This window comes from Crocuta crocuta, unplaced genomic scaffold (genome assembly GCF_008692635.1).
Source record: "Crocuta crocuta isolate KB4526 unplaced genomic scaffold, BGI_CrCroc_1.0 scaffold43, whole genome shotgun sequence".
Classification (NCBI taxonomy): Eukaryota; Metazoa; Chordata; class Mammalia; order Carnivora; family Hyaenidae; genus Crocuta; species Crocuta crocuta.
The window spans coordinates 676,480-703,932 of record NW_027529429.1 but is presented as its reverse complement, the minus strand read 5'-3'; the positions used below and the strand labels follow the sequence as shown (position 1 = coordinate 703,932).

Genomic DNA, 27,453 nt, shown 5'->3' with positions numbered 1-27,453 from the left:
GAGGGCGCCGGGCGGCCCCCAGGGGCGCGTTTGTGTCCCTGTTTGCTTGGGTCCGTGTCCAGATCCGAGCCGCGGTGTGTCGTCCGAGTATCTGTGGGTGGGGGCACAGATGCTTTTCAAAAGCTGTGCCTGTCTCTGTCCACGTGAGGCGTGTCCGTGTCCGTGAGAGCCGTGGGGGGATTCTTCGGGCTGTGGCTGCTCACGTGAGGTCCATGTTTGAGGGGGGAGGCGCGGGTGGATGGGTGATGGTTCCTTGGAAGAGCGCGGGGTTTGGGAGCTTCTATATGTTGGCGGAGGGTGTCGAACGCTGCGGCCGAGGGTGGCGGTGGTGTGGCGGGTGGGGTTGCTGAATGGAACTCTGGAATCTTGTGGCCCAGCTTGTCTGAAGGGTTCCTTTCTCCCTGGATGCAGACACTTCCACCCCTAGCTTCCCCCACCATCCTCCTCAGCCACCCAGAAGCCCACCAGCCAGGGTGGAGGACCCTCTTTCCTCCTCTAGTGCTGCTCCCTTGACAGGAAGCCTCATCCGGAGGCTGCTTGTTGTAGGAAAGGACCCCTCCGGTTCCCCTTCAGCCTGGGCCCTGCCTGGAGGACCCCAGGCCCCTCCCTGGTTTCAGCCTCCTCCCTTCTGGACTTGGCTTCAGATCCTGGGCTGCAAACCTGCAGGGACAGATGGTTGCAGGTTGGAGGGGCAGGCTGCACCCCAGAGAGGGCGATCTGACTGAAGGCAGGTCCTGGGCTTGTTTCTTGTGTGAAGGGTCTCTGATATAGACACCATACACCCAGGACTAGCCCCAGTAGGAAGATGAAATCTGGGAGGTTGGAGTCGGTGCAGTCGGTACAGAGGTCTTTTTTACAGGTCTCTCCCTGTTTGTCTGTCCAGCTCACCAGTGCCCATTCATCCCCTAAGTAGGGCTCTGATTTGCTGCAGGATTGGAATTAGCTGCAGGCCCGACAGGTGCCCTGCCTCTCTTGGCTTACATGCCTCCAGTGACAGAGCACTTACTACCTTATGCTGTGGGGAAGCTTTTGTATGCTAAGCAGAGGTCTTTTTCCTTGGAACTTTGTTCTCTTGTCTTGTTATTGTCTGTGCTTTTGCGTCTCTGTCTGGTGAGAGGAAACTGCAGTGATTTAAACATGGCTCTCCTGTCACCAACATATACTGAGCACCCTCTGTGTGCCAGGTGCTGCCTCAGCCACTTAGGGGACAATGGCATTCTTGCTGAGAGAAGAGCTTGAGCAAAGGCCCATGGTTGTGATAGTACAGCCTGTGTCCAGAAAATCAGCAAAACCCTATGGCTGAAGAGAGGGTGCCCAGAGGGAGTGTCATGGGTGCCCTAAACTTAGCAGATGTTTATTCTGGAAGGGCAGTGGAAACAGCTGCACACCTAACCTTACCATGGAAAGCAGTAATCAAATCCTCAAGGTAGTACAAGATGAGATTTAATCATGGCACATATTACAGTCTGTAGGGACATTTGGCTGGAAAGAGAACCCCAGGAATTGTAGATTTGGAGAACAAAAAGACCCTCCCCATCCCAATTTACAAGGGGCTAGAGTAGAAACTTGTCCAGCGTCTTACCTTGAATTAGTGAGATTAGTGACAGAGTCAAGACGGCCTCCTAAATCTCCTGAACTTTTAACTTTGACACATTTTAGAAGCAGAATCAAGGATATAATCATAGTTGGTATCTGAAAGGTGAAAGAACAGGAAGAATTGAGAAGATTCCCATAATTCTGGCTGCTGTGGCCAGGTGGATGATGGTACCTTTCCGTGAGATAAGAAAGGCCAGCAGGAAGAGTAGGTTAGGAGGAAAATCAGTTTTAGACTAATCTCTATGCATCATCCACATAGAGATGTTCAAGATACAGCTGGGTATATGGGTCTGGTGTGCAAGAAAGTTTTCTGCAGAGATAAGGCTTTGAGAGTCAAGTGGATGGTTACTGAAGCCACGGGAGATGGTGAGATTTCCCAGGGAGAGTATATGAAACTAAGAGAAGAGGCCCCAGACCAAGGACCTTGGGAGCTAAACATTTAAGGAATGAGCAGTGAAGACACAGCTAGAGAGGCAGGTGCAGAGTCCTCCGTGAGTGTGTTCTAAGAACATCTAGGACAACCTCTGTCCTTTTGAGTCTTTCTCTCTGAGTCTTGCTCTCTTGCCTCAACTGGTCCATATTTCTTAATTTTTCATGCTTCGATTCCTTTACTCACTGTTTTCCTAGTGTACCTGTCAAACGCCCTCAAGAGTCAACTCATATATCCCTTTCTCTGAAAGCCTTCTTTATTCTTCCTCAGCACCTTCAGAGTTAGATACTTCCTCCTCTTTTTGTCCATAATAGTTAGAATATGTCAATATCATGACACTTACCACATTATAGTTCCGTATTTTCATGTCTCTTCCCCACACTAGTTTGAGAATTCGTGAACGACAGGGAGTGCATCTGCTTCAGCTCTGTGTCTCCAGTTCCCAGTTTAAGAGCCTGGTCCAGAGTATGCCCAGGGAAGTTTGATTGTTTCATAGGTTGATCAGCGGATTAAATGGTTCATCCTCCTGCTCAGTCTGGCAGTGATGGGGGAGATGGCACTGTGAATTGCATCACTTTCCTTCCCTGCCAATCTTATTGAAAGGATTCCTTTGCTTTCAGGACTCTACCTCTTCCAAGGCTTCTCTGTCCTAGAGAAGCCCCCAAAACTGTAACCTAAAGTTATATTTCTTTTTTTTTCTGAGGTCTCCAATCATCAAATACACTTGGGGGCTAGTGAAGGGGAACAATTGACTTTAGGAAACAAGTGAGCCTAGATGACCTCTTGCATCATTTTTTAACAATGCCTTGGTCACCTACCTCCAGTCACAGCTGTGTAAAGCATGTATATTGGACTCTCGTAAGGCTGTAGGAGGAAGTCATGGGGGAAATTGGATGCTGTTTGAGAATTTGGAGAAACTGAAAAGCCTTGAGACATATCTTTTACAGATGCCAAGGATCTAGTGGAGTCAGCACTGGCTTTCTTCATCTGCTCACAATCAACTTCCTCCTCAGCCCTCTGGATCTGGCTTCCTTTCCTCCAGCCCCTGGAAACGACACTCCCTAAAGTTAATGAAAGCTTCATTTTGGCTTTAGATCCTAGGGATTCTTTGCAGCATTTCACAATGAAGATTGTTCCCTTATTCATGAAGCTTCATCTTCCTTGGTCTTTATGATATCTCTTTCCTGTTTCTCCTGCTTCTCTGGCTATACCTTTTCAATTCCTTTGCAAGCTTTGTTTCCTGAGCCTATCCCTTAAATGTTGAGGTTCCTCAGCACAGTTACAGGCTCTCCATTCTCTCCTTATGCTCCATCTGGGTGATGTCAGCTAATACCATGGCTTTAGGCACCATGTCTACACCAGTAACTCCCAAATCCCTGTCTCCAGGCAGATCTCTTTCCTAGGCTCCAGCCTAACTTTCCCACTGCCAGCTGGACCTCTCCACTCAAAATGTCCAGTAGGCTCCTCAGATCTGTCTTGCTAAAACACTGAACTTATCCTGTCATCCAGCTGCTTCTCTCCCAGAGTTTCCAAGCCAGAAAAGAAGGAATCATCTCCAGTTCTTTCTTCTCCATCTACTCTTCACATCACATCAACCAGTCATCAATTTCTGTTGATTCCTCCCTGTGAAATCTACTTCTGCCCACCTCCCATTTGCTACTTCCCTAGTCAAAGCCACCATCACCTCTCCTGTGGAATATCATGCAGTCTCACCTTTCCCCTGGTAACCTCTCCAAACTGTTTTTCACACAGCAGTCAAAAAGCTATCTTTTGGCTCTAACACTTTCTACATAAACCTTCTCTGCCCACCTACCCCTCACCCTACCCTACTCAAGTTTTTCTTTGCACTTTGGATAAAGCCTTAATCCCCAAGCAGGGAAGAGTAAAGTCTAAACTCCTTAATACGGGCAACAAAACATTGTATGATCTAGCTCCTACCTGTTACTCTATCTCGTTTCTTAGCCCTCCCCTGTCAGTGTGTGATTCAGTCTCCAGATGCAGAAGGCATCATGCTCTGTAACTCTTACACAGCCTGGAGCTCTCAGCATGAATGGCATTTTCTTCAGGAGAACCCCCTTGACTCCCAACCTCCACTAACCCCCCTCCCCTGCCCCAGCTCTAGGTTAGGTGACCTTTGTGCTCCTGGAGCAACCTGTGCTTCCCCACAAAGCCTTCCATATTTACCGTGGAGTCATCTGTTTATTGGACTGGAATCCATGAAGGCTGCACTGTGACCATTTATCTTTGTGTTCCCAGTCCTAGCAGAGGTGTTGAGTGAATGCTGATTGGGGAAATGAGGTGCCGTTAGAATTGAGCCATAAAAGATGGGTAGGATAAGGGATGCGGGGATGGCAGTGGCAGCCTGAGGAAGGAGGGTGAAATCTCAGGTTTGAGTTCAAGATCCTCCAAGTTTCTGCTGTGATAAACAGTCCACTTAAACCATCGCCTAGAGGACCTTGGGGGCAGATCTGTAGGACATGGTGGGATGGGAGAGGTGGGAATAGGAGCCCAGGAGAAGGGAATCTTAGTGATTCAGGCTGGGATATGGCCTCAGCGGTTGCATGCCTGGCAAGTCTGGGTGGGGAACTGAAGCAGGAAGGGGAAGGGAGGGAGGAGCTGTCGGTCCCTGGATGTAGCCCAGTCCCCGCCCCTGTGTGACAGGCTGGGAGAGCCCCTTGGGCTTAGAGAGAGGCGGAGCCTGGCATCCAGCTGCCCCAGCAGGGCCCGGTAGACCACTCCTACTTTTCCTCCCAGCCCTCCCCTTTGCCAGACTGCTCCCACCTCCTGTTCCTTCCACCAACCCTCAATCTGTCCTCTTTCTGCTATGTCGTCCTGGTGTTAAGTCTCTCTGGGGAGAGAATCTCTGAGTCCCAGTGCCCACATCAGGAGACGATGCTCTCACAGGGATGCCCTTCCTATTCTGTTCCTACTCATGCCCACCCTTATACAAACATAAGACACATGCAGTTCAGCCCTCTGTTTCTCCTCATACCTGGAGAAGACTCTGGACTGGACCCACTCCATGCATGCATGCTTGTATTCATTCATTCATTGTCTTTCAGAAGACCATGATACACTGAGCTGGGTACAGATGGTGGTGACCTGATTCTAGTCACCCCCTATTTTGAAGTAGTCCAGCTATCTTTCTGCCTTCCTTCACAGCCACATTTCTCTCATGAATTGTCTACTCCTCTATGTTAATTTCTTCATTTCCATTCATCATTCAACTCTAACCTGGCTGCTGCCCCTGCTGTGCCACCAGAAGCAAACCTGGTGGGCATTCCAGTCCTCATCAGACTTCACCATCCTTTCTTTCTAGAATCATTCTCTTCCTTGGATTCATTTGGTCCCATAGTCTCTTGGTTTTTTTTTTTTTTTTTTTTCCTATTCCTTTGGGTTCTCCTTCACTCTCCACTTTCTGTCTCTAGGCAGCCTCATCCATTCTCATTGCTTTAAGTGCTGTTAATATGCCAATGCTTCCAAATCAGTAACCAGCCAGATTCTATTCTATTCCTTACTTGACATCTCTCCCCAGATTATCATACAGCATCTCAAACTTAGCATGACAAAACCAGAACGCCCCAGATCAGTTCTTCAGCTTTCACTGTCTCTGGGCATGGCCCACCATTTGCTTAAGTGAGAAACCTGGGAGTCATTATTGGCATTCCCTTTTCCCTCTCACACCCAATCCTTTGTGATGGTTTTTTTTTTCAGTCTAATGAGTATTTCTCAAATCATTCTACCTTTTTGCCTATATCTCTGCCAATACCCAACATCATCTGACCCGAAGGACTGAGGCAGCTTTCTAACCCTGCTTCCACTCTGGCCTCTCCTGAATCCTCATAGCTACCAGAAGAGCTTTTTACTTTATTTATTTATTTATTTATTTTAAATGTTTTTTTTATTTATTTCTAGGAGAGAGAGAGAGACAGAGTGAGCAGGGGAGGGTCAGAGAGAGGGAGTCACAGACTGAAACAGGCTCCAGGCTCTGAGCTGGCAGTCAGCACAGAGCCCGACGCGGGGCTCGAACCCATGAACCGCGAGATCATGACCTAAGCGAAAGTCAGACGCTTAACCGACTAAGCCACCCAGGCGCCCCTACTTTATTTTTATTTTTTGTAAATTGCATCATCCCTCCCCCTCACGCCCAATCAGGATAAAGTCCATATTCTTAACATCAAGGTCCTTGGTGATCTCATTTCAGCCTCATTTCCCAGACTCACCTCTTGTCTTTTATTCACTTCACACTGACTACATGGTCCTTTTGGGTTCTCAGTGAGCCTTCTCCCTAAGAATTTCATTCTTGCTATTCCTTCAGCCCAGAATAATTTCCTTTCCTCAACCTTTGATGCCCCCACCCTCATCGGTACCATTTTCCTTCCATCTCTCAGAGCTCGGCTTACAAGTTACCTGCTTGGAGAGGCCTTCTCTGATCACCCAAATGAAACAGTGTTGTTTCTCATAGGATCCTTTCTTTTTTATAGCACTCCCCTCCCCTGAAGTTTGTAAGTATGTATTTGTTTGCTTACTTTTAAAACCTCCCCACTACAAGGACAATGACCATATCTGTTTTATGACTCTATCCCCAGCGCCTGTACAAAGTAGGCACTTAATAAATATTTGTTGAACTATGGAATAATTATTCAATACATATAGATCAATCTTTATGTCAGGCTCTCTGCTAACTTTTAGGGATAAAAAAAAGTAAAATATCATGTCTGCCTTCAAGAGCTCTTCATGCAGTGGAGGAAGTAGACAAGTTACAAGGAAATTATAGTATAGCATATATCGGCTAGAATGGAAGAAATACAGGGTATGGAGGGACACAAAGGTGGAATACTGAACCCAGACTTCAGGAAATCAGGGAAGACCTTCTGGAGGAAATGACATTTATGTGGAGACCTGAAAGATCAGTGAGAGTCAGCCAGGCAAAGGGGGGCTTGTAAGAGGATCTCAGACTAAGGGAACAGAATGTGTGACTGCCCAGAAGCAGAAGAGAACAAAGAATTTCCCAGGAACTGAAAAGAAGCCACTGTGATTTTTAAAAAAATAAATGTTTATTCATTTTTAAGAGAGAGCATGAGCAAGGGAGGGGCAGGGAGAGAGGGAGAGAGAGAGAATCCCAAGAAGCCTCCGTGCTGCCAGTGCAGAGCCTGAAGCTCATGAACCATGAGATCATGACCTGAGCTGAAATTAAGAGTTGGACACTCAACCGACGGAGCCATCCAGGCACCCTGTGATTGATCAAGAATCATGAGACATGAGGTAGTAGAGGGACTTATGGTCCAAAAAGCTAAACCTTGTTGGCTGACATAAGGAGTTTGGACTTTGTTCTCTGGACAATAGAGAACCAATGAGGGATTTTAATAGGGAGTAAGTGACAAGATGGCACCTGTGTTTTAGGAGCCTCAGTCTAGTTGCAAGGGAGATAGATGAGAAGGCACAAGCAAGGAAACGAGGATACCAGTTAGGAGGCTGTTGTATCACAGGAGAGACTCAGTAGGATGAGGATTTGGGGAAGGCAGAGGAAGTGAAGGACAGGTGTGTCATTGAAAGTGGGCATCTCTGGGGGCACCTGGGTGGCTCAGTCAGTTAAGCGTACAGCTTCAGCTCAGGTCATGATCTCATGGTTCGTGGGTTCGAGCCCTGCATCGGGCTCTGTGCTGACAGCTAGCTCAGAGCCTGGAGCTGGCTTCAGATTCTGTGTCTCCCCCTCTCTCTAACCCTCCCCTGCTCGCTCTCTCTCTCTCTCAGAAATAAATAAAACGTTTTTTAAAAAATTAAAAAAAAAAAAAAGAAAGTGGGCATCTCTGTACTTTGTGCTCAACAGACACTATTGCAAATTCTCAAAACATCCGTTTGAGGTATGGATTATTCCTATAATTGCAAATCAGGAAACTGAGGTTCAGAGAGGTTGTATGAATTGCCCGAGGTCACATAGCTACCCTGGCTACCCTGGGTTTGAAACTCAACCTAACCCTAAGTCTGTGGTTTTAACCAGAGCACCATGCTCAGGGGTCACTCAGCCCACCTTCCTCACTCTGTTCCCTCCCAATCACTGCTTGTCCTGCCTCTGTCTGGGAAGAAATGGGGTTAGTTCTCTGCAGGGGATTTGAGTAGTGGGGATCAGGTGGGGAGAGGAAGTGCAAGCTTCCCTGGGGCTGACCTTGTCTCTGTATACAGGCTGGTGTGAGTGGCAGGAGCCATCCGTGAACACCATGGCAAAGAGGGACGACAGCCCTGGCCCAGAGGTCCAGCCGATGGACAAGCAGTTTCTGGTGTGCAGTATCTGCCTGGATCGGTACCGGTGCCCCAAGGTCCTGCCTTGTCTGCATACCTTTTGTGAGAGGTGAGAGGGAGTGTGTACCAGGGAGGGGTGAGGACCTCGCCAGCCCTGCTGAGATTGGGTTGCCTGTGCAAACCTGTAGGAGGTGAGGAAAATGGGTACACATGGAGGGAAGCAGATGCACCCCAACCTGCAGGAGATGAGGGTTTGGTGCAAGAATATGTGAGAGAGGACCAGAAGCTGCTAACACTGGGCCGTGCCCTGCCCCTTCCCAAACCTCAAGGCAGCTTTTAACACCATCACAGAAATCAAACATAGCCAAGACTCTCAACAAGCTGCAGCCTCAGAAGAGTTTGTCACCTGCTTGTCTTCATGGTTATCCTGAGGCACTGAGTGAAAGGAAACCACCCCTAGCCTTCAGGCTTTTATCCATTATTTACTCATTCAACAAATATTATTTATTAAACACCTACTATGTGCCATACCTGTCCCAGGCATTGGGTATGATAAGCAAACAGATGTGATACTTGCTCTTAGAGTATAGTTAAGCAGAAAGCCAGTGATCAAAGGAGCATACAGCCAGACTACAGATAAATGTTAGCACTGCTCCCTTTATAAGGCTGCAACTAAAGTGCTAAAATATGAGAGTTTAGTTAGGATCTGTTATAGTTCAGAGAATGAGGGAAGGCTTCCCTGAGGTATGACGCAGAGGGTGCACTAAGTGAAGTTAGTAAGTTAGCTAAGTGAAGGGAGTGCTACAAGCATTCTAGGCAGAAGGAAGAACGTGGGAAAAGGCGTGTGGCATGAGGGAATGTGTCAGGAGGGCCTGGAGGAAGTCTGGTGAGGCTGGAGCATAGCAAGTGTGGTTGAGGTGGTAAAGGTGAAGCCACACAGGCAGGTGGGGCCCACACCACAGGGGGCTTTGTACACCTGTTAAGGAACTCTGCCTTTACCCTGAGAGCCTTTGGTCCCTGGGTCTTTTTGCCATTGCCTCCATTCACACCTTCCAGCTACCTCCTGCCTTCATGGAAACTCATTTCTGCCACATGGACACTGCTTCCCTTCCAGCATCCCCAGCCCCCATGCTCTTTAAGATTTCAGCTCTGCTGCTCTCTCCCCTTTGTCAGCTGGAAACACTCTCAGCCTTCTGGCCTATTCCATGCTCTTCCATCAACCTGGGTGGCTTCACTACTCACTTTGGCCTCTTGGTTCTCTACTGTTTCTCCAGGAACATCCTCCATACCTCCTCAGTGATACTTTCTCCCAGCTGTACCCAGAATAATATCACTTCTGTAGGCATAAACTCTGGTATCCCACTCCTGGCTCCGATTATCCCACTCCTACTATGGCACCTTTGACTGGGTATAGACACGTAGCCCCCTCAACTCTTCTCCCAGCTGCCAGCTCCATCCTTTTCCCCTGGGATGGCTGAGCATCTGACTGGCTGCCCGGTTCCCTCAGGTCTTTGTTCTTTTCAGAACCCATGCAGCAGACACTCAAACCTGGACCAGAACGGTAACTGGACATCTCTGCACCTCCTCCTAGGCCCGATCACTGACAGCTTCTGGAGAAAATCAGTGCCTGAGAAATTATGCTAGCAGGAGCTACAATGTATTGATTGCTTATTATTGGCCAGGGACTGGCTAACTGATATACATGCATTGAATTACTTAATTCTCACAAAGATACTTTATTACCCCCATTTTATAGGGGAGTAAACTAGGGTTCAGAGCCACTGAGAAATGGCTATATTAAGAAATATTTCTGACGCTCCGTAGTAAGTAAGTAGCCAAGGTCTGAATCCAGGTTTGACTGTAGGGCTTTCACTGTTAATTACTACTCATTCATGTATCTCTTGGTCCCTGCTCTCATAGAGCTTATGCTCTCATGGATGGTGACTGACAGTAAGCAAGCAACAGTCCAACAGGAGTCACAGCCTGTGCTAAGTGCTTTGCAGGAAATAAACAGGGAGTGAGTGGGGGGTGGTTGGGCCATAGAGTCATCTACATAGAGTCATCAGGGAAGGCTTCCCTGAAGAGGTGACATTGACCTGGGACCCGATGAGGAGACAGACTTGCAGATTGTTCCAGGAAATGGGAAAAACCCATGCCAAGGCCTTCAGGAAGGAGTAGACTGGGCATGTTCAGAGATCAAAAGAAGTGAGTGTGGCTGAATGAGGAGGATAAAGTAAGGTCCAAAAGCGTCAGGGCAACTCATGGAGGGACTTGGTTTTAGGAGAGTTGTTTAGATTTTATTTCTAAACACAGTGGGAAACCATGGGAAGAGGTTTTTTGTTGTTGTTGTTTTGTTTTGTTTTGTTTTTTTAAGGCAGGGAAATAATGTGAGATAAATTAGATTTTTAAAACTCACTCTGGCTGCTGTGTGGAGAATGGATTACAGAGGAGCAAGAATGGAAAGAGGAAACCAGTTAGGAAGGTAGTGTAAGCCAGGTATACTCAACACATGGGAAGGAGGTCTTGACAAGTTTACAAGTATTTTGCAGAGGAAAGCCCAGATTCAGTGAGCTGGGAAGAGAGCTGCAGGGGGATGGAGTAGAATGGCTGAAATTCAGATTTCAGGGTTGATGCAGTGACTGAAGATGAGAAACGGGAAGTGGGGGGAGCATGGGAGTAGACATGAAGTGAAGTGGAGGAAAAGATCACTGGGCATGAGGAGGTCTAGGAATTAAGAGATGCTGATGGTGGATGGATCATGTTGTGGATGTCAGAGCCCCTGAGAATGATGGCAGGAGTGCATGGGTTGGGGGGGGGGGCTGGTTTGAGGGGGGCAACAGTAACAGAAGAAGAGAGTGAGCCAGAAGAAAGACTTAGGAACTGGGAGAAGCACCCATGAGGTCAATGGAGGTAATAACAGGAGGGGTGATATAGACAGAAGGCATGAGCTTCCAAGGAGCTGAAGAAGAATAGAAATGTTCCAGTTGGGGGCAGGGAGGACTCAACCCCACCTTCTGGCCCTAAGGAATGTGGAATGTGAGACAAAGCCACTCTCTACTTGAAAAGACTGCAGGGAAAACTAGGTCGCAAATAAGTTAATATCTGTGAAGCACTTAGAATCGTGCCTGGCACATCATGTTTGTTAAATAAATAAAAATTAGTTAATGCAGATCCAGAGGTGTATAGAACATTAAGAGAAGAGATTGGGGATATGGGAAAGTGTACACCATGCAGATCGTGGTCTCCCAACACAGCTACAGTCCGTGTGTTTCTAGCAAGCTTCCTCCCGTCCTCTCTCCAGTGACTAATCCCAGCCCTCAACGGTCTCCTGAACCCCTCCTTCACTCTCAGCAGCTGGTCTTGCCTGAGGCAAATGAAGCATGGTCTCTAACTTCACCCCTGTGCTCAAGTACATCCACATCTCTTTCCCTCTTCCCCCCATTCACAGGATGGGGTCCACTCCTCCTTTTCAGGCCAACCGGAGCCATTACCTGTCCACACTTCTTGTCTCTTCTGTCCCCCTCTCTACTGGCTCCTCAATGTATAAACACGCTCAAGGTTCCCATTACAAACAGATAAGCTCTCTCCTTTGTCCCTTTGTCCCAGCTAGCTGCCAAGCAGTCCTTCAACCCCCTTCTTGCCCAAACTCCAAACCTCCCATTCGTTCTTCAACTGGCAGCAGTCAAGCTCTCCTACCCCCACCCCTACCCCACACTCACTCACCCCTTTTCCTTACAGACAAAAGTACTGTCACATTGGCCAAATTCAGGGGGAGTTTTCAAATCCTTTCCTCCCCTGACTCCTCAGCTGCTTTTGACACTGATGACTGCTCCTTCCCTCCATCTGGAAATGCACTGGTCTCTTCGCTGTCTTCACAGTGTCTCTCCTCTTACCTCTCTACTGGTTCCTCTTTGCTCTCCTCATTCAGTATTTCCTGTGTGCTCTGCCCTGCTCTTGTCACTGAATCCACCTTTTGGGCTGATCTCAACCTCTTCTGTGGCTACAAAGGCCATCTCAGTGTTGACAGCATCCCCATCTCTCTCTAACCTACTTTTTCCCCAACCATCTCCTGCTCCCCACCCCCTGGATGTCCCACTGTTCCAGTAAACTCAGCCAGGTCAAAGGTGAATGCCTTTATAAACCACTCCTTTTAATGTGTTTCTCATCTTAGTGACTGTCACTGTCATCCACTCAGTCCTCTAAGATAGGAATCTGGGAGTCAACCAAGACTCATCTCTCACTCCCCGTATCTACTCAGACCTAACACCTCCCACTGCTTTACTTCTTAAATACTTTTCAAATTTGTTCCAGCTCATAGTCTGCATTGCTACTGCCTAATTCCAGGTTTTTCTCATCTACTGCAAGATCTCTTACAAGGTGATTGCAAGAGTATCTTGGCTAAGCACATGTTTTGTCTTGGATTTGAATCCAGGCTTCAGTGCTCACTAGTTTTGTTACTGTGGATGACTTACCCTTTTTAGTCTATTAATATAAACATAAAGCACAAAGCATAGCACCTGGGACATAGTACTTAATAAATGGTAACTGGATGATGACGACGATGATGCTACCACACCCTGTTTGCTGTCTCTTCACATTCAAATTCATCCTCCACACAGAGGCAATGAGGAGGATGAAATGTAAACCTGGCTGTATCATATTCCTACTGCTACCTCTTGCTATTGGGTTAATTTCTAAGCTCCTCATGTGGTCCATGTGGCCCTCCATGATTGGGCCCTGCCCCTTTCTTCAGACATCTCTTACATTTCTTTCCTTGGACTTGGTCTCCAGCCACCTCAAACTGCTTCCCTACTTACATGATGCTGTTTCTGGCCGCCTTCTCTCTCTGGAACACCTCTTCTCTTCTCCCTGCACTTCGCTTTGGTTAGGCTAACAATGATGTATCCAGGAAGATTTAGCTTACACCATCTCCTCTGAAGCCTTTCCTCTGAAGCTGTTCTCTCCTCCCACCCTGGGCCAGACGCCCTTTCTGTGCATTTCCTTATCACTGCATGTACAGTCTTCTTTATGTTAATAATAAATAATCCTAATGCCCTACAATATATAGTGCTTGCCATGAGTCAGCATGTAAGCACTTCACATTTAATCCTTCCTCCAGCACCCTGTGAAGTCTGTGCTATCTCCATTTTACAAAGCAAGGATCTTTGACTCATAAAATTTAAGTAACTTGTCAGGGGTCACGTAGTATAATAGATGACTGACCTAAGAATTGAACCCAGGCGGCCTAACTCCAGGACCCATGCCCTTATCATTATACTATTTACTTCTCTAAACGCCTTCTGTGACTTTTTTTTTTCTTTTTAGATTTGTAAGTATTTTAGAGATGGGCCCTGTGCTTTATCTTTGTATCCCTAGAGCTTTGCACAAATTTGGCAAGAGTAGGCAGTAAATGTTTAATGACGTAACGGGAGGGGGAGCTAGTTGTGCATTTTCTGTGAGAAGGGTTTGTAAACACCTGTGGAAGGTGAGCCTGTGTCTGTACACACTGTGAGGAATGCAGATCTATCTGCTCTTCTGAGAGAGATCAGGGATATGTTTCCACTTAATTGTGAAAGGTGAGGCCCTTTACACCCGTTGGCAGGACAAGATGTATGAGCCAACCAGAGAGGTTTCAAAATGAAGTGTATGATTGAGAGAAGGATTGGCATCCTTGGAAGGCATGAGGAGGGGTGCACTGATTTTGCACACCCCTCATTCCTTTGACTCCCCCTCCTCCTTGGCCAGATGCCTCCAGAACTACATCCCTGCCCAGAGCCTGACGCTGTCCTGTCCGGTGTGTCGGCAGACGTCCATCCTCCCCGAGCAGGGCGTCTCCGCACTGCAGAACAACTTCTTCATCAGCAGCCTCATGGAGGCCATGCAGCAGGCACCTGATGGGGCCCACGACCCCGAGGACCCCCACCCCCTCAGCGCAGTGGCTGGCCGCCCCCTCTCCTGCCCCAACCATGAAGGCAAGGTGGGCCCAAGCAGGCCCAGTGAGGCCAGGACTTGGGGTGGAGGGGGAGGAGAGGTTGGGGGAGGGGCCAAGTGGGTGTGGGTAAGAGGGTGTTTTTCTGGATGAGTGGTCCAGGTAGGGGATGCACCTGGAAGGCGAGGAGCAAGGAGGGCAGTTGGGGAGGGGAGGAGACAAAGAAACCTGGGGTGTAGCCATTGCCTGACTGGAGTGCTTATGCCACCAGACGATGGAGTTTTACTGTGAAGCCTGTGAGACGGCCATGTGCGGCGAGTGCCGCGCGGGCGAGCACCGAGAGCACGGCACGGTGCTGCTGCGCGATGTGGTGGAGCAGCACAAGGCGGCCCTGCAGCGCCAGCTCGAGGCGGTGCGCGGCCGGTAGGAGCCTGGTGGGAACCCGGGCTGGTGGGGCCATCTGGGAGCGTCTCAACTGGGGCAGCGGGGCAGGGGAGGGACCCTGGGGAGGGCAGAAATAAAATTCTTAGGGAGGGCAGGGAGGTCGAGGTAGGGCCTCTCCTAGAGGGCACAGTGGGGTGCCCGCTGAGAAGGACTGGTTTGGTGAAGGCATCCTCAAGCAACGGGATATGAGATGTTTCCCTTCCCCAGACTGCCACAGCTGTCCGCAGCTATCGCCTTAGTGGGGGGCATCAGCCAGCAGCTGCAGGAGCGCAAAGCAGAGGCCCTGGCTCAGATCAGCGCAGCCTTTGAGGACCTGGAGCAAGCACTGCAGCAGCGCAAGCAGGCTCTGGTCAGCGACCTGGAAGCCATTTGTGGGGCCAAGCAGAAGGTGCGTCTGTTCACTCTTCCCCACCACTACCCACTGTGACATGGCCTTATTTCCTCCACGCTTTCTCTGCTTTCCACACCTGGGCAACCCTTTCCCTAGAATATATGTTTCTGACACTGTCCCATAGGTACCACGGTATCTGTGTCTCCTGTCCATACTCACCCTCTTGCACTTCTTTCATGCTATAGTACTGTAAGTTCCCAAGGAATCACAGAGACCCTGTCTCTGCGAACAACCTTCCCCTGTCCCCTTCTCAGGTGTTGCAGACCCAGTTAGACACACTGCGCCAGGGGCAGGAACATATCGGCAGTAGCTGCAGCTTCGCGGAGCAAGCACTGCGTCTGGGCTCCGCCCCGGAGGTGTTGCTGGTGCGGAAGCACATGCGAGAGCGTCTGGCTGCGCTGGCGGCTCAGGCCTTTCCTGAGCGGCCACATGAGAATGCGCAGCTGGAACTGGTCCTGGAGGTCGACGGGCTGCGGCGATCGGTGCTCAATCTCGGCGCGCTGCTCACCACGAGCGCCACTGCACATGAGACCGTGGCCACGGGCGAGGGCCTGCGCCAGGCGCTCGTGGGCCAGCCCGCCTCGCTCACCGTCACTACCAAAGACAAGGATGGGAGGCTGGTGCGCACAGGCAGCGCGGAGCTGCGCGCGGAGATCACGGGCCCCGATGGCACGCGCCTTCCTGTGCCGGTGGTGGACCACAAGAACGGCACGTACGAGCTGGTGTACACGGCGCGCACCGAAGGCGAGCTGCTCCTCTCAGTGCTACTCTACGGCCAGCCAGTGCGTGGCAGCCCCTTCCGCGTGCGTGCCCTGCGTCCTGGGGACCTGCCACCTTCCCCAGACGACGTCAAGCGCCGTGTCAAGTCCCCCGGCGGCCCGGGCAGCCACGTACGCCAGAAGGCGGTGCGCAGGCCCAGCTCCATGTACAGCACGGGCGGCAAACGGAAGGACAACCCCATTGAGGACGAACTTGTCTTCCGAGTTGGTACAGATGGCCAAGGGCCTAGCCAGATGGGGGCGGGCAGTGGGCTGGGCAGACCTGGGAGAGGGCTCAAAATGACCAAAGAGTGAATTCTTTTGTTTTCCTCCCCTGCCTTCCCCACAGGCAGTCGAGGAAGGGAGAAGGGTGAATTCACCAATTTACAGGGCGTGTCGGCAGCTAGCAGCGGCCGCATAGTGGTAGCAGACAGCAACAACCAGTGTATCCAGGTAAGCACCTTTCCCACTCTCCCTTGACCCAATAAAGGTTCTCAAACTACAGCCCTCTGAAAAAACAGCATACAGGTCACCTCCTGAAAGGTGAGCCAGTCCTTGAAGAGAGTGTCAGTCCTTAAAGAACAATAAATCATAGCACCACCCGCACCCACCCGCTTCCACTGGCCACACTGTCCAGCACTGTCACAGTTAGGCCCCAGGGTCTTCCTGTGCTTGCAGCCTCTACCTCCCAGGTTGGGGCTCAGGCCAGACCAGCTCCTGGACCCTGAAGATCTGGTTCTTTCTTCATGCCCCTCTGTCTCCCTTTGAGCCTCCACCTGGCTGGCCCTCTTTGTCTCCTTTTTTCCATGTGGTCAGAATGCAGGCTCTGCCCTCCCCTGCTTTCTTCCATCATGCCAGCCTGGCTCCAGAGTGTATCTTGTCTGTGCCAGTCTCTGCAAACAACTAGTTGGCTAGACAGTCAAGAGGGGGTAACTTGTGAAGAGAAGTGTCTTCCAGAGGCTACAGTACAACCTCACAGGTGGTCCTGCTCTTGGTGCTCCCAGGCCCTCACATATCTGATTCAAACATCTGCCACACAAATGGACATGGCTGTGCTGCACTTTGAGCTCCTTAAAGCCAGGAAGTGTGGTTTTCTCTCTGTATTCTGTATAGTGAGCCCAGAGCCTAGTGACAGGCACCAGCTTGGCAGACACAGGATAGCAGTTAAAAGCTCAGGCTCTGAAACCAGACACCTGAGCTGGAATCTTAGCTCTGCCACTTACTGACAAGTCATGTGACCTCCCTGAGCTTCAGTGAACTCATGTGTAAAATTAGGAAAAGAATACCTCATGGAGTTGCTGGGAGCATTAAAATGACATAATGCACTGTGCATGACACCTGGTGAACCTTCTAATGTTAGCTATTGTTAAAAATATCATTGTCCAGGTGGAGATTGTAAACAAAAGCCAGGAGGTGGGAAAGTGCTGGAGGGGGTTGTTCAGGGAACTGGAAGGATTCCAGCGACTAGAGGTGGATTACTGTTAGAAGCCCAGTAGCTGAGGTAACGTTGTATATGGTTTTAGAGAGGATGCTGTGGAATTGTGATTTTTATCCTGTGCAGGATTGTTTCTAACTACCAAGCACTTCATTCAGTTTTTGGAAACATCTTATCAGGTGGCACAACTTTTCTTGAAGATCCTTACTTCACTACACCTATACATTTAAAGTCCTTTCTAACCCTGACTGAGTACCCCCGTTACAGATCTGGCTCTGCCAAAGGTCCGTCGCTGCAGTGTCAGCCCCTCCCAACCCCTGCTTTCCATGTAGCAGGCTGAAAGTGCCAGGAACTCTTCCATGATCACATTCCCAGTCCCGTCCCACCTGCTTTGATTCCTACCCTCCTCCTAAGAGCAGAAGAATGGAGAGGCATAGGGCAGCACATGGAAGCATTTGGGTCCAGGCCAGATAGTGGGAGAGGGATGAAGTGAGTAGGGCTGGTGCCGGGGCCCCACTCAGTCCCACCCTTCACCTTCCAGCTCTTTTCCTCCTCCTTATGCCAGGGATGCCTTCTCAGCACAAGAGCTGAGATTTGGGAAGCCTTCCCTGGTGTGCACACACATGAGTGCTCATATGCACACAAAGATGCATGCTGCTTAGTCTCCCTGATGAGGGGCTGGGGAATTGAGAGGGAGGGCCTGGGGCAGCCCTCCTCCCTTCCAGACACCTGCCACTCCTATGGCAGCCCTCCTTCTCATTCCTACCACTGGCACCCCAGCAGCATAACCACTAGGAGGTGGACTCCTGGATCCCAGAGCTGAGTTTCTGCTTCTTTTATTTTGGGGTCCTCCAGCTTGGTATGGGGCGGGCCTCAGGTGGATGTTGCCCTCCCAACCTGTTCGTGAGGTTTGGTGACTTTGTGAACTTTTCCTCCTCTGGGTCATCTGTGGTGACAGCTGAGGCAAATCCCCTCGTTGTGCCAAATCAGCATCAGCTGACAGAAGGGAAAAAACATTTTGTGATTTTGAATGAAGAATTTGATTTGTATATATTATATCCTTGTGTAATCGTCTTAGTCCAGAAATTTTATCAGCTCTTCTGTAAAAACTTCCTCATCTCCTTCAGGAAGAATATTAATCACATTCTCCTTTGCGTTCCCTCAGCCTTTGCTATCGTACTTTTCATACTTTACCAGCATCTCTGGTTTGTTTGTTTTGTTTCATTTTATTTTATTTAGTCTCTCTCCCCTCAACTAGACATAGATCCTGAAGTTACTTAGTGCCACTGTGGTACAGGAGTGCGATGTTAAGGACCAAACTAGGCCACCAACAGATTCTAGAGAGGTTAAGAAAGCAAGCATGGCAGGTGATGATGAGCCACCAGATGTCAAAGGAGAGAAGGGGTCAAGAATGGCAGGTCTTGGTGCACTGGGTAGCTGGTGCTGCCATTCAGGAGCAGGCCTGGGTATAAGTTGATGAATTCTCTTGTGCACATGTTGAGTGTGAGATGGCTGCGTGACACCCAAGTGGTGATGGCTAGTTCTGTCTGAGACTGAGCTGAGGAATTCATGTCCTTATTGGTGCTGTAACAGTGCTGTAAATGCAGCAGCAAACAAGAAAGACAGTCCCTGTCCCACCTGAGGTTTACATCCTTTGGAGACAAGGGTGTTTAGCAGTTAGTTCCAGAAGTGTCAGTTGTTAGCAAAAGAACTGTAAAGCATATATCATGGAGGCTTACCTTTATGTGTATATATTGATTTAGGGGCTGGTGTTGATCATTAAAGGCTTTTCTGAAAAAGTGACCTGGAAATTTCTAAGAATCAAAAGATGAGTAGGAGTTGACTAGGTGTCAGGGATAGGATAGGATGGGAAGAGCCTATCCACTTCCCCTCCCCCCTACTGCAAGCCTCAGCGTTGCGCTGGAAACTGAGCTGTTCAGACTGGAGGAGGCACGTGCACAGCCTCACTGCTGATCTAGTAGTACCTTTAGTCGCTCTCACATCATCTCTCCAGATCACGGTGCCTCCCTGTCTTGCTAGCTAGTGCTGGCCTGCCACAGGAGACCAGGGCAAACCCCAGGGCTGTGCTAGCCTGCCAGCTGAGGGCATGGTAGAAGTCCACATCAGGAGGGACGATCAGTTCAAACAGCCCTGCAGGCCTGAGGCATGGAGCAGGAGCAGGGAGCCTAGCCCACTTAGGGGGAGCAGGTCTGGATGGAAGAGCAAGGCTAGGGCCCAGAACTTGAGTTCCCCAAGGCTGCTCCTGGCTCTGACTCATCTTGTGTCCCTAGAGTCTATAACAAAGCAGAGCATGTGAGACTTGTGTAGTGAGTGATGTTTTGGCTGTGAAGGAGAAGCAAGAGGCTATAGAGGGAGGGATAATTGAAGGGTGGGGAGACCTGAGCATGTTGGGCAGCTAAGAGAGGAGGTAAGAGAGAGAAAGAGTTTGGAAGGTTCACTCTGTCCAGGAGGAAGTTTACCTTGTCAGCCTCTTAGCCTGGATGTGCTCATAGTTGTCCACACCCTGCTCTTTCTTGTCTGCTACCAAGTCTTGTCTTCCTTCCATGTTTCTTGAGTCCATCTTCACTCCAGCAAGTACCCTAGTCAAAGCCATCATCACTTCTCACCTGTACTAGTGCAGTGCCTCTGACTGCCCAGCCAGTGTCCAGTGTTGACTCCAGTGTGCTCTTTCTTAAAAGCTTCCCTGTGTTTTTTCCAACACCACCAAGCAACTCTCAGTGGACACTGATTAGGCGTCCTGCAAATTTAACTCAGTTTTGACACTGTGTACCTAGAGATAGCGTCACGTCCACAAGACTGCCCCCACATCAGATGCCAGTCACAGGTCTGGGTTGTTACTTATGCTTCTGACTGACCAGCTATAAATTGAAGGATCATACGACCCCCCTCCTCAAGTTCTATTAATTTGCTAGAGTGGCTCATGGAACTCAGAGGAGCATTTTATTATGTTTACCAGTTTACTACAGAGGATACTATAAAGCTTACAGACGAACAGCCAGATGGAGAAGTACACAGGGTGAGGTCTGAAAGAGTCTCTAGTGTGGGAAGTTTGGTCCCTGTGGAACTGGGGTGAATCACCCTCCCGGCACCAACGTGGAAGCACTAAAGATCTGTACCATTCCCCTCTTTTCCTTATCAGAGGTTGGTGGGTAGGGCTGAAAGTTCCAACCCTTTCTTTAATCATTGGGTCTTTCTGGTGACCAGCCTCATCCTGAAGCTTCATAGGGCCCCCCCCCCCAGTCACCTCATTAGCATAAACTCAAAAGGGGCTCCTTGTGAATGACAAAAGATAATCCTATTAATCAGGAAATTCCAAAAGTTTGAGGAGCTCTGTGCCATGCACTGGGGACAAAGACCAAATATATTTCTTGTTATACCACAAAACGAAATCTCATCTTGTCACTCCCCTGCCCAGAAATTTTCAGTCAATTCTCATTATACCCAGGGTAAAACCTTACTCCTGCTGTTTATGGGAGTGTTCCCTGTAACCCAGTCTCACTGGACGAGCAGTGCCCATACTGGACCCTGGGCCTTTTACACACTGTTCACTCTGCTTAAGTGCCTTTCCACCTCCTTTACTGGGCAGCTTTGGTTCATCTCTTGGCATCTTTATTAGGCTATTAGCTCAGATATTCCTCTTTTAGAGCCTTCCTGGCCATTCCTTGTCATCCCTCTCATATTCTTTTTTTTTTTTTTTTTTTAAGAGACAGAGTGTGAGCAGGGGAGGGGCAGAGAGAGAGGGAGACACAGAATCTGAAGGAGGCTCGAGGCTCTGAGCTGTCAGCACAGAGCTTGATTGATATGGGGCTCAAACCCACAAACCATAAGATCATGACCTGAGCTGAAGTTGGACGCTTAGCCGACTGATCCACCCAGGCACCCCATATTCCCTGTCATATTCTTACAGTCCCATTCACTGTGCTATATGTCACTTCAGGTCTGCAGCCTTGTCTGATTCTTCACTGTAGCCCCAGCATGGTGTCGATTAATGCTTGTTGAATGACTGAATGAATGGGGGGGTCCTCCTCCCTCAGGATCTTGCTCCCTTCCCTCTGTGCCCACAGTCTCTCCCCTCCTACCCGTTCCCTCCCTTGCTCCTCTGCTCCAGGTTTTCTCCAATGAAGGCCAGTTCAAGTTCCGCTTTGGGGTCCGAGGGCGCTCACCTGGGCAGCTGCAGCGCCCTACAGGTGTGGCAGTGGACACCAATGGAGACATTATTGTGGCAGACTATGACAACCGTTGGGTCAGCATCTTCTCCCCTGAGGGCAAATTCAAGGTGAGAGGCCTACTGTCACTGTGCTCTATATTCCTAATGGCCAGCTCAGGTGAGCATTCTAGTGCCTCCTGGTGGTCAGAGACTGCAATCGTCCATCCCCAGCCCAAGGTTCTCCTTTAGTGTCAGGCTGGGACTACTCTCCCCACCAGGTAGGATAAAGGCTTTAATGGGTATCCCCTTCTTCTAGACCAAGATTGGAGCTGGCCGCCTCATGGGCCCTAAAGGAGTGGCTGTAGACCGGAATGGACATATCATTGTGGTCGACAACAAGTCTTGCTGCGTCTTTACCTTCCAGCCCAACGGCAAGCTGGTTGGCCGTTTTGGGGGCCGTGGGGCCACTGATCGCCACTTTGCAGGTATTGGGGAATAATTCAGAGATCTATTCTGATACCCCAGTCCCAGAGAACTACCCTGGATACTCCAGCTTTAACTACCCCTCCTATATCCTGACCCCAGAGCACCCCCTCCCTTCACTGTACCCTAGTACCATCATCTCAAAGACACTTGTCAGCCTCTGACACCCCACCCCTTTTCCAACACCCCAGCTTTATCACCTCAGATATTCTTCATCCCACTCAGTATCCCAGTTTACTACCCTAGAGACTTCTTTCTATTTCAGGGCCCCATTTTGTGGCTGTAAACAACAAGAATGAGATTGTAGTGACGGATTTCCATAACCATTCAGTGAAGGTCAGTGTCTTTCTTCACTCTGTGACCCTGTCCTGACATCTTTTCCTCTTTTGCAAGACTCCTCTTTCCCTCACCATTATCCCCTCTTGAGATCATTCATTTGAACAATAAACATTTGTGGCATATCTACTTTGTCCCAGGCACTATGCTGGAAGCTGAGGATACAGAGATGAATAAAGCAAATACGCTCTCTTCTTGGTTATGGTCTAGTAGGGAAGAGGTAAAGCAGCATATTACAGTGTATTATTATATTACAGTATGATGTGATAGATTCTGTGGTAGGGAAGTGCAGGGCACTGTGTGAGGGCATGGCAGAAGTATTTGATTCAGGTGAGACTGAGAACCATCTAAAGCAGCGGGGACTTAACCAGAAGAGAGAGAAGGAAGAGATGATTTGAGGCATGGAGGACAGGAGGAGCCAAGATTTGGAGGTGGGAACCCTTACAGTGTGTTTGAGACACCACCAGTAGGTCAGACTGGGTTTGAAGAGGGGAGTGTGGATCAAGTGCAGATGAATCTTGTGTACTCTGCTAAGGGGCTTGCTCTCTTCCTAAGAGCTATGGGGAGTCACTGAAGAGTTGCAGGCAGCGGGGTAATGCAGTCCTGTATTTTAGAAAGATCACTCTGGCTGGGGTGAGACTGGTGTCAGGAAGATCTGTCTCTTGTAGTAATCTAGATGAGAAATGTTGAGGACCGCTGCAGTGGCAATATATACAGTAGGGTTCAGATTTGAGAGAATCAGCAGTTTGTGTTGATTCACTGGCTGTTAAGCAGAGGAGAAGGTGGAGTTGAGAATGTCTCCTGGCCAAATGGGCATTGACATTCACCAAGAAAGAACGCAGAGAAGTGAAGCTGTTGGATTTGATAAGCCCAAGGAAATTGGCCAGACCTATTCAGTAGGCAGTGGGAAGCATGGATGTGAAGCCTGGGATGAAGAACTGGGCTGGAGCTGTAGATCTGGGGGTCCTCAGGCCTGGGGCTTCATCCTATCCTCCTCAAAGGCTCTGCCCAAGGCCAGGTCCCCAGTCCCCAGCCTTTTCCCTGCCAGGTATACACTGCTGATGGAGAGTTCCTGTTCAAGTTTGGCTCCCATGGCGAGGGCAATGGGCAGTTCAATGCCCCCACGGGAGTAGCAGTTGACTCCAATGGGAACATCATCGTGGCTGACTGGGGCAACAGCCGCATCCAGGTAAGGCCCAGGAATGGCATGGGGGTGAGGCTTCCTGCTGTGCTCCGTGTACCCCACCCCCCGACCTCCGCAACCCCCTGCCATACCCCTGGAAATGCCTCTCATCTGCCTGATCTCACCTCTCCCTCCATTGTCCACTCATTCCCCAGGTATTCGACAGCTCTGGCTCCTTCCTGTCCTACATCAACACGTCTGCAGAGCCACTGTATGGGCCCCAGGGCCTGGCACTGACCTCAGATGGACACGTGGTGGTGGCCGATGCTGGCAACCACTGCTTTAAAGCTTATCGCTACCTCCAGTAGCTGCAAAGGGGCCCTGCCTGGCTCATGGAGGGACAGACATGGGGGGATTGGACAAGAGGGTCTGGCCGGGAGTTGAGCCGGACCTGGCAGCACTGAATGTGGGCTGTGGGCGTGGGTGTGCCCAGTGCCCTCCCTCTCCCCATCTCCCAATCCCACGGTTGCACTTTATTTATTCGGTTCTTGCTTTGGTGACTGGGTGGGCCTGGACTGTGGTCCCAAGGATGTGTGCAGAGCTTCACCCTTCCCCCTCTCCCCACCTTACACACCTGCCCTATCCCCTCAGTCTGCCCCCCACCCCCCCAGCCTGGGGCCAGAACAGCCTCTCACTCCAGGGCAGAAGTCCCTCTGGTTGTCTCCCTACCACACCATACACACTGACAGAGACAGCAATACCCCACCCCCCATATTAAGTAAATGTGTTCACCAAGATGGTTTTGTTGCTTTCTTGTGGGGTGGGGCTGCTCGGGTATGGGAGGGTGGGATTCACTCTGAACTAAAAGGTGGACAAGCAGGCAGGCAGGGGATCCAGAGGCCTAAGAGCCCTGATGTTTTAAAGTTTCAGGAGTGGAGGACAAGAGCAGGTGAACCCTTGGGACTCTTAGCCACCTGCCAAATGCCTGTCCCTAGGCCCATGTCTTCTGCAGAAATCGTGAGTTCTTTGGCTCTGTGCCCTACAGCTGAGAAGGAGCCTGGGAAAAAATGACCCTTGCCCAGAACCCAGCCAACAGCTGTAGGGAGAACAGTTTGAGGGTATGACAGTAATTCCTGAAGCCCAGGCTTGGGTTGGGGATCTTGGGGCTAGCCCAGGTGGAAGCCAGGTGTGGGAGACTCCAGGGCCAATTTTCAAGCTTAGTGCTGAAGCCGTGGGGCCCTGCTTCATCCTCCTGTTCTCCATTCCATGATCGTTGCCCCTTCTCCACAATGCAGTGAGAGTCCTTGCATCCCTCCTGAGTTCTGGTCTCCTGGGGTTGGCTGCCAGTTCCAGGGATAATTAGGAGATTATTGGTGATTTGGGAGGCAGGGGTTCTGACTTCTCCCTCTACAAGAGGCTGAGGCTCAGAGGAATAGGGCATATGGCTGATGAAGAGCAGAGCCTGGACTGGAATCTGTAGCTGTCATACTCCTAACCTGAAAACTGTAGCACTTACTCATCATTACATTCCTTACATCTGGCATAGTAGCCGGCAGAGAAAGCACTCCATGAGGTTTGGGGAAGGACGGATCAGGGAAGGTTGGTTATGAGAGGTCATGGGAAAGCTCGACATTGTCCTGGGATAGTTTGATTCCTGGGGTTAGGAGGCCCTGTCCACAGAGACCATGGGGACTTTACAGAGATCAAGGGGGCACCAGGCAGACCACATGGAAGTCTTGGTTATATTCACCTCCCTGAGCCTCTTTGTCCCTACTGGTTGGGACCTAGTAGGCAGGTGTAGGGACAGGTGAACTCCCTGAAGTTCTAGAGCAAGTGTTCTTATAGGGCCTGCACTTCTGCACTACAAGTAGGATCGCCTGAACCCATGCCCTGGCCAGCATAAATGGTATGTTCAATTATCAGTCACTCAGCACCACTAGACTGTTGGGAGTGACTGGGAGGCCTCAGGTGATAGTCCCCTGCACTTCCTTCTTTATATTTATTTTTTATTGAAGTATGGTTGACACATAATGTTATCTTAGTTTCAGGTGTATGTACTCCCTTCTTGACAAAGCACCAGCGGTGGCATTGAGGGTGGAAGCTCAAAGTTCCCAGCTGTCAACTCTCACACGCTTACATTCTTGACACCTAAAAGTAGCAGGGAAATAAAATGGCAATAGAAATGAAGTCTCTTGGGTGGGAAGCCCCAGATGGCTTTCCTACCAGCCCAAGAATAGGCTGCTGGGCTGATTCCCATAGATACCAGATTAGGTTGTCTGCCTAAGCCATGCAGAAGGTGTCTCAAGGTAGGGTTACTTTACTTCCTCTTAGACCTGATCACAGTGGGCATTTCCCCCCAATTAAGTCTGTGGGCCCAGAAGTAGGCAGAAGTGGTGCCTGGCAGTGGAGGCTATGCCTTCACTTATTTGGCATAAGTCTTAAATAATCTTTACAGACTTGGAGATCCCAGTAGAATCCTTGCTGGGACAGGTCAGAAAGTTATTCTGTGGTCCCACAAGGACTCACACCTGCTTACATAGGGTAATCAAGCGAGCAGAACGTCCCTCTGGCCATGTGTGGCCTGCGGGATCATGTATTCATTCAACGAGTGCTTGTGTGCATTTACTACCAGTCAGAGTGGTGGGCCCTGGGAATATAGACAGAAATGTTCTTTGCCATTATGAAGGTGATAGTACGGTGAGGAAGGCAGGCAAATAAGTAAACACAAGGAAGCAAATGTATAGTAACAGTTGTGTTAAAGCTGTAATGGAAATAAATAGAAAGCAATAAATAAAAGAATATGGTGTTAAATAGGGTACACAAGGAAGGCCTCTCTCTCTCTTTATATATATATATATAAATTTTTAAATTTTAAAAAAAAATTACAAAAATTTTAAAAATGTTTTATGTTTTATTTATTTCTGAGAGAGACAGCATGAACAGGGGAGGGTAAGAGAGAAAGGGAGACACAGAATCTGAAACAGGCTCCAGGCTCTGAGCTAGCTGTGAGCTCAGAGCCTGACGCAGGACTTGAACCCACGAACCGTGAGATCATGACCTGAGCCGAAGTCAGATGCTTAACTGACTGAGCCACCCAGGCACCCCTATAACAATTTTTTTAAAGAGAGCACAAGCAAGGGAGAAGGGCAGAGAGAGAGAGCGAAAGAGAGAGAGAGAGAGAGAGAGAAACTTAAGCAGGCTTGACACTCAATGGGGAGCCCAACTCAGGGCTCAATCCCACAACCCTGGAATCATGACCTAAGCTGAAATTAAGAGTTGGTCACTCAAGGGGCACCTGGGTGGCTCAGTCAGTTAAGCATCTAATTTCAACTCAGGTCATGGTCTCATGGTTCATGGGTTTGAGCCCTGCTTTGAACAAAGAGTTGGTCACTCAAGGGGCACCTGGGTGGCTCAGTCAGTTAAGCATCTAATTTCAACTCAGGTCATGGTCTCATGGTTCATGGGTTTGAGCCCTGCTTTGAACAAAGAGTTGGTCACTCAACCCACTGAGCCACCCAGGTGTCCCAAATAAGGCCTCTTTGTGCAGTGACCTGCAGGCTGGGGTGGGTGGTGGGTAGGGAACCACCTATTTTAGGAAGAGGAGGTAGAGGGGCACCTGGTTGGCTCAGTCAGTTAAGCGTCTGGCTTTTGATTTCAGCTCAGGTTATGATCTCACAGTTTGTGAATTCAAGCCTCATATCAGGCTCTGTACTGGCAGTGTGGAACCTGCTTGGGACTCTCTCTCTTCCTTTTCTCTGCCCTTCCCCTGCTCATGTGCTGTCTCCCTCTCTCTCAAAATAAATAAATAAACTTAAAAAAATAAAAAAGAGGAGGAGGAGGTAGAGATTTCCAGATAAAGACAGAACAGGTACAAAGGTCCTGGGGAGTCATGATCTCAGTGTTTGGGAGGACCTGAAAAGAGACCTGGGTGTTGGGGAGGAAGGAAGGTGGAGGGAGAGAGGAAAGAACAAGTTTGGAGAGTCAGGCCTACATTGGATCATTTAACTCAGATAAAGAGTTTGGATTTGATCCAGAATATAATAGTAAACCACAGAAAGAGGTGAAAGCTGCCTTTTGGGATGAACTAGTATCTGGACAGTGACACTGTGGGGTGGAAAGA

At 49.5% G+C, this 27,453-nt stretch overlaps 1 protein-coding gene across 1 annotated transcript; it reads left to right on the top strand.

Moving 5' to 3' along the window:
* The first annotated feature begins 169 nt into the window (after nucleotides 1-169).
* On the top strand, nucleotides 170-24,130 carry TRIM3 (tripartite motif containing 3). Its single transcript, XM_077759545.1, has 12 exons — nucleotides 170-208; nucleotides 8,210-8,375; nucleotides 14,012-14,243; nucleotides 14,467-14,618; nucleotides 14,847-15,027; nucleotides 15,285-16,017; nucleotides 16,138-16,241; nucleotides 21,353-21,520; nucleotides 21,708-21,876; nucleotides 22,140-22,210; nucleotides 23,259-23,399; nucleotides 23,549-24,130. The coding sequence occupies exons 2-12, from the start codon at nucleotides 8,245-8,247 to the stop codon at nucleotides 23,699-23,701; spliced, it is 2,235 nt and encodes a 744-aa protein (XP_077615671.1). The 5' UTR covers nucleotides 170-208; nucleotides 8,210-8,244; the 3' UTR covers nucleotides 23,702-24,130.
* Nucleotides 24,131-27,453: the final 3,323 nt, after the last annotated feature.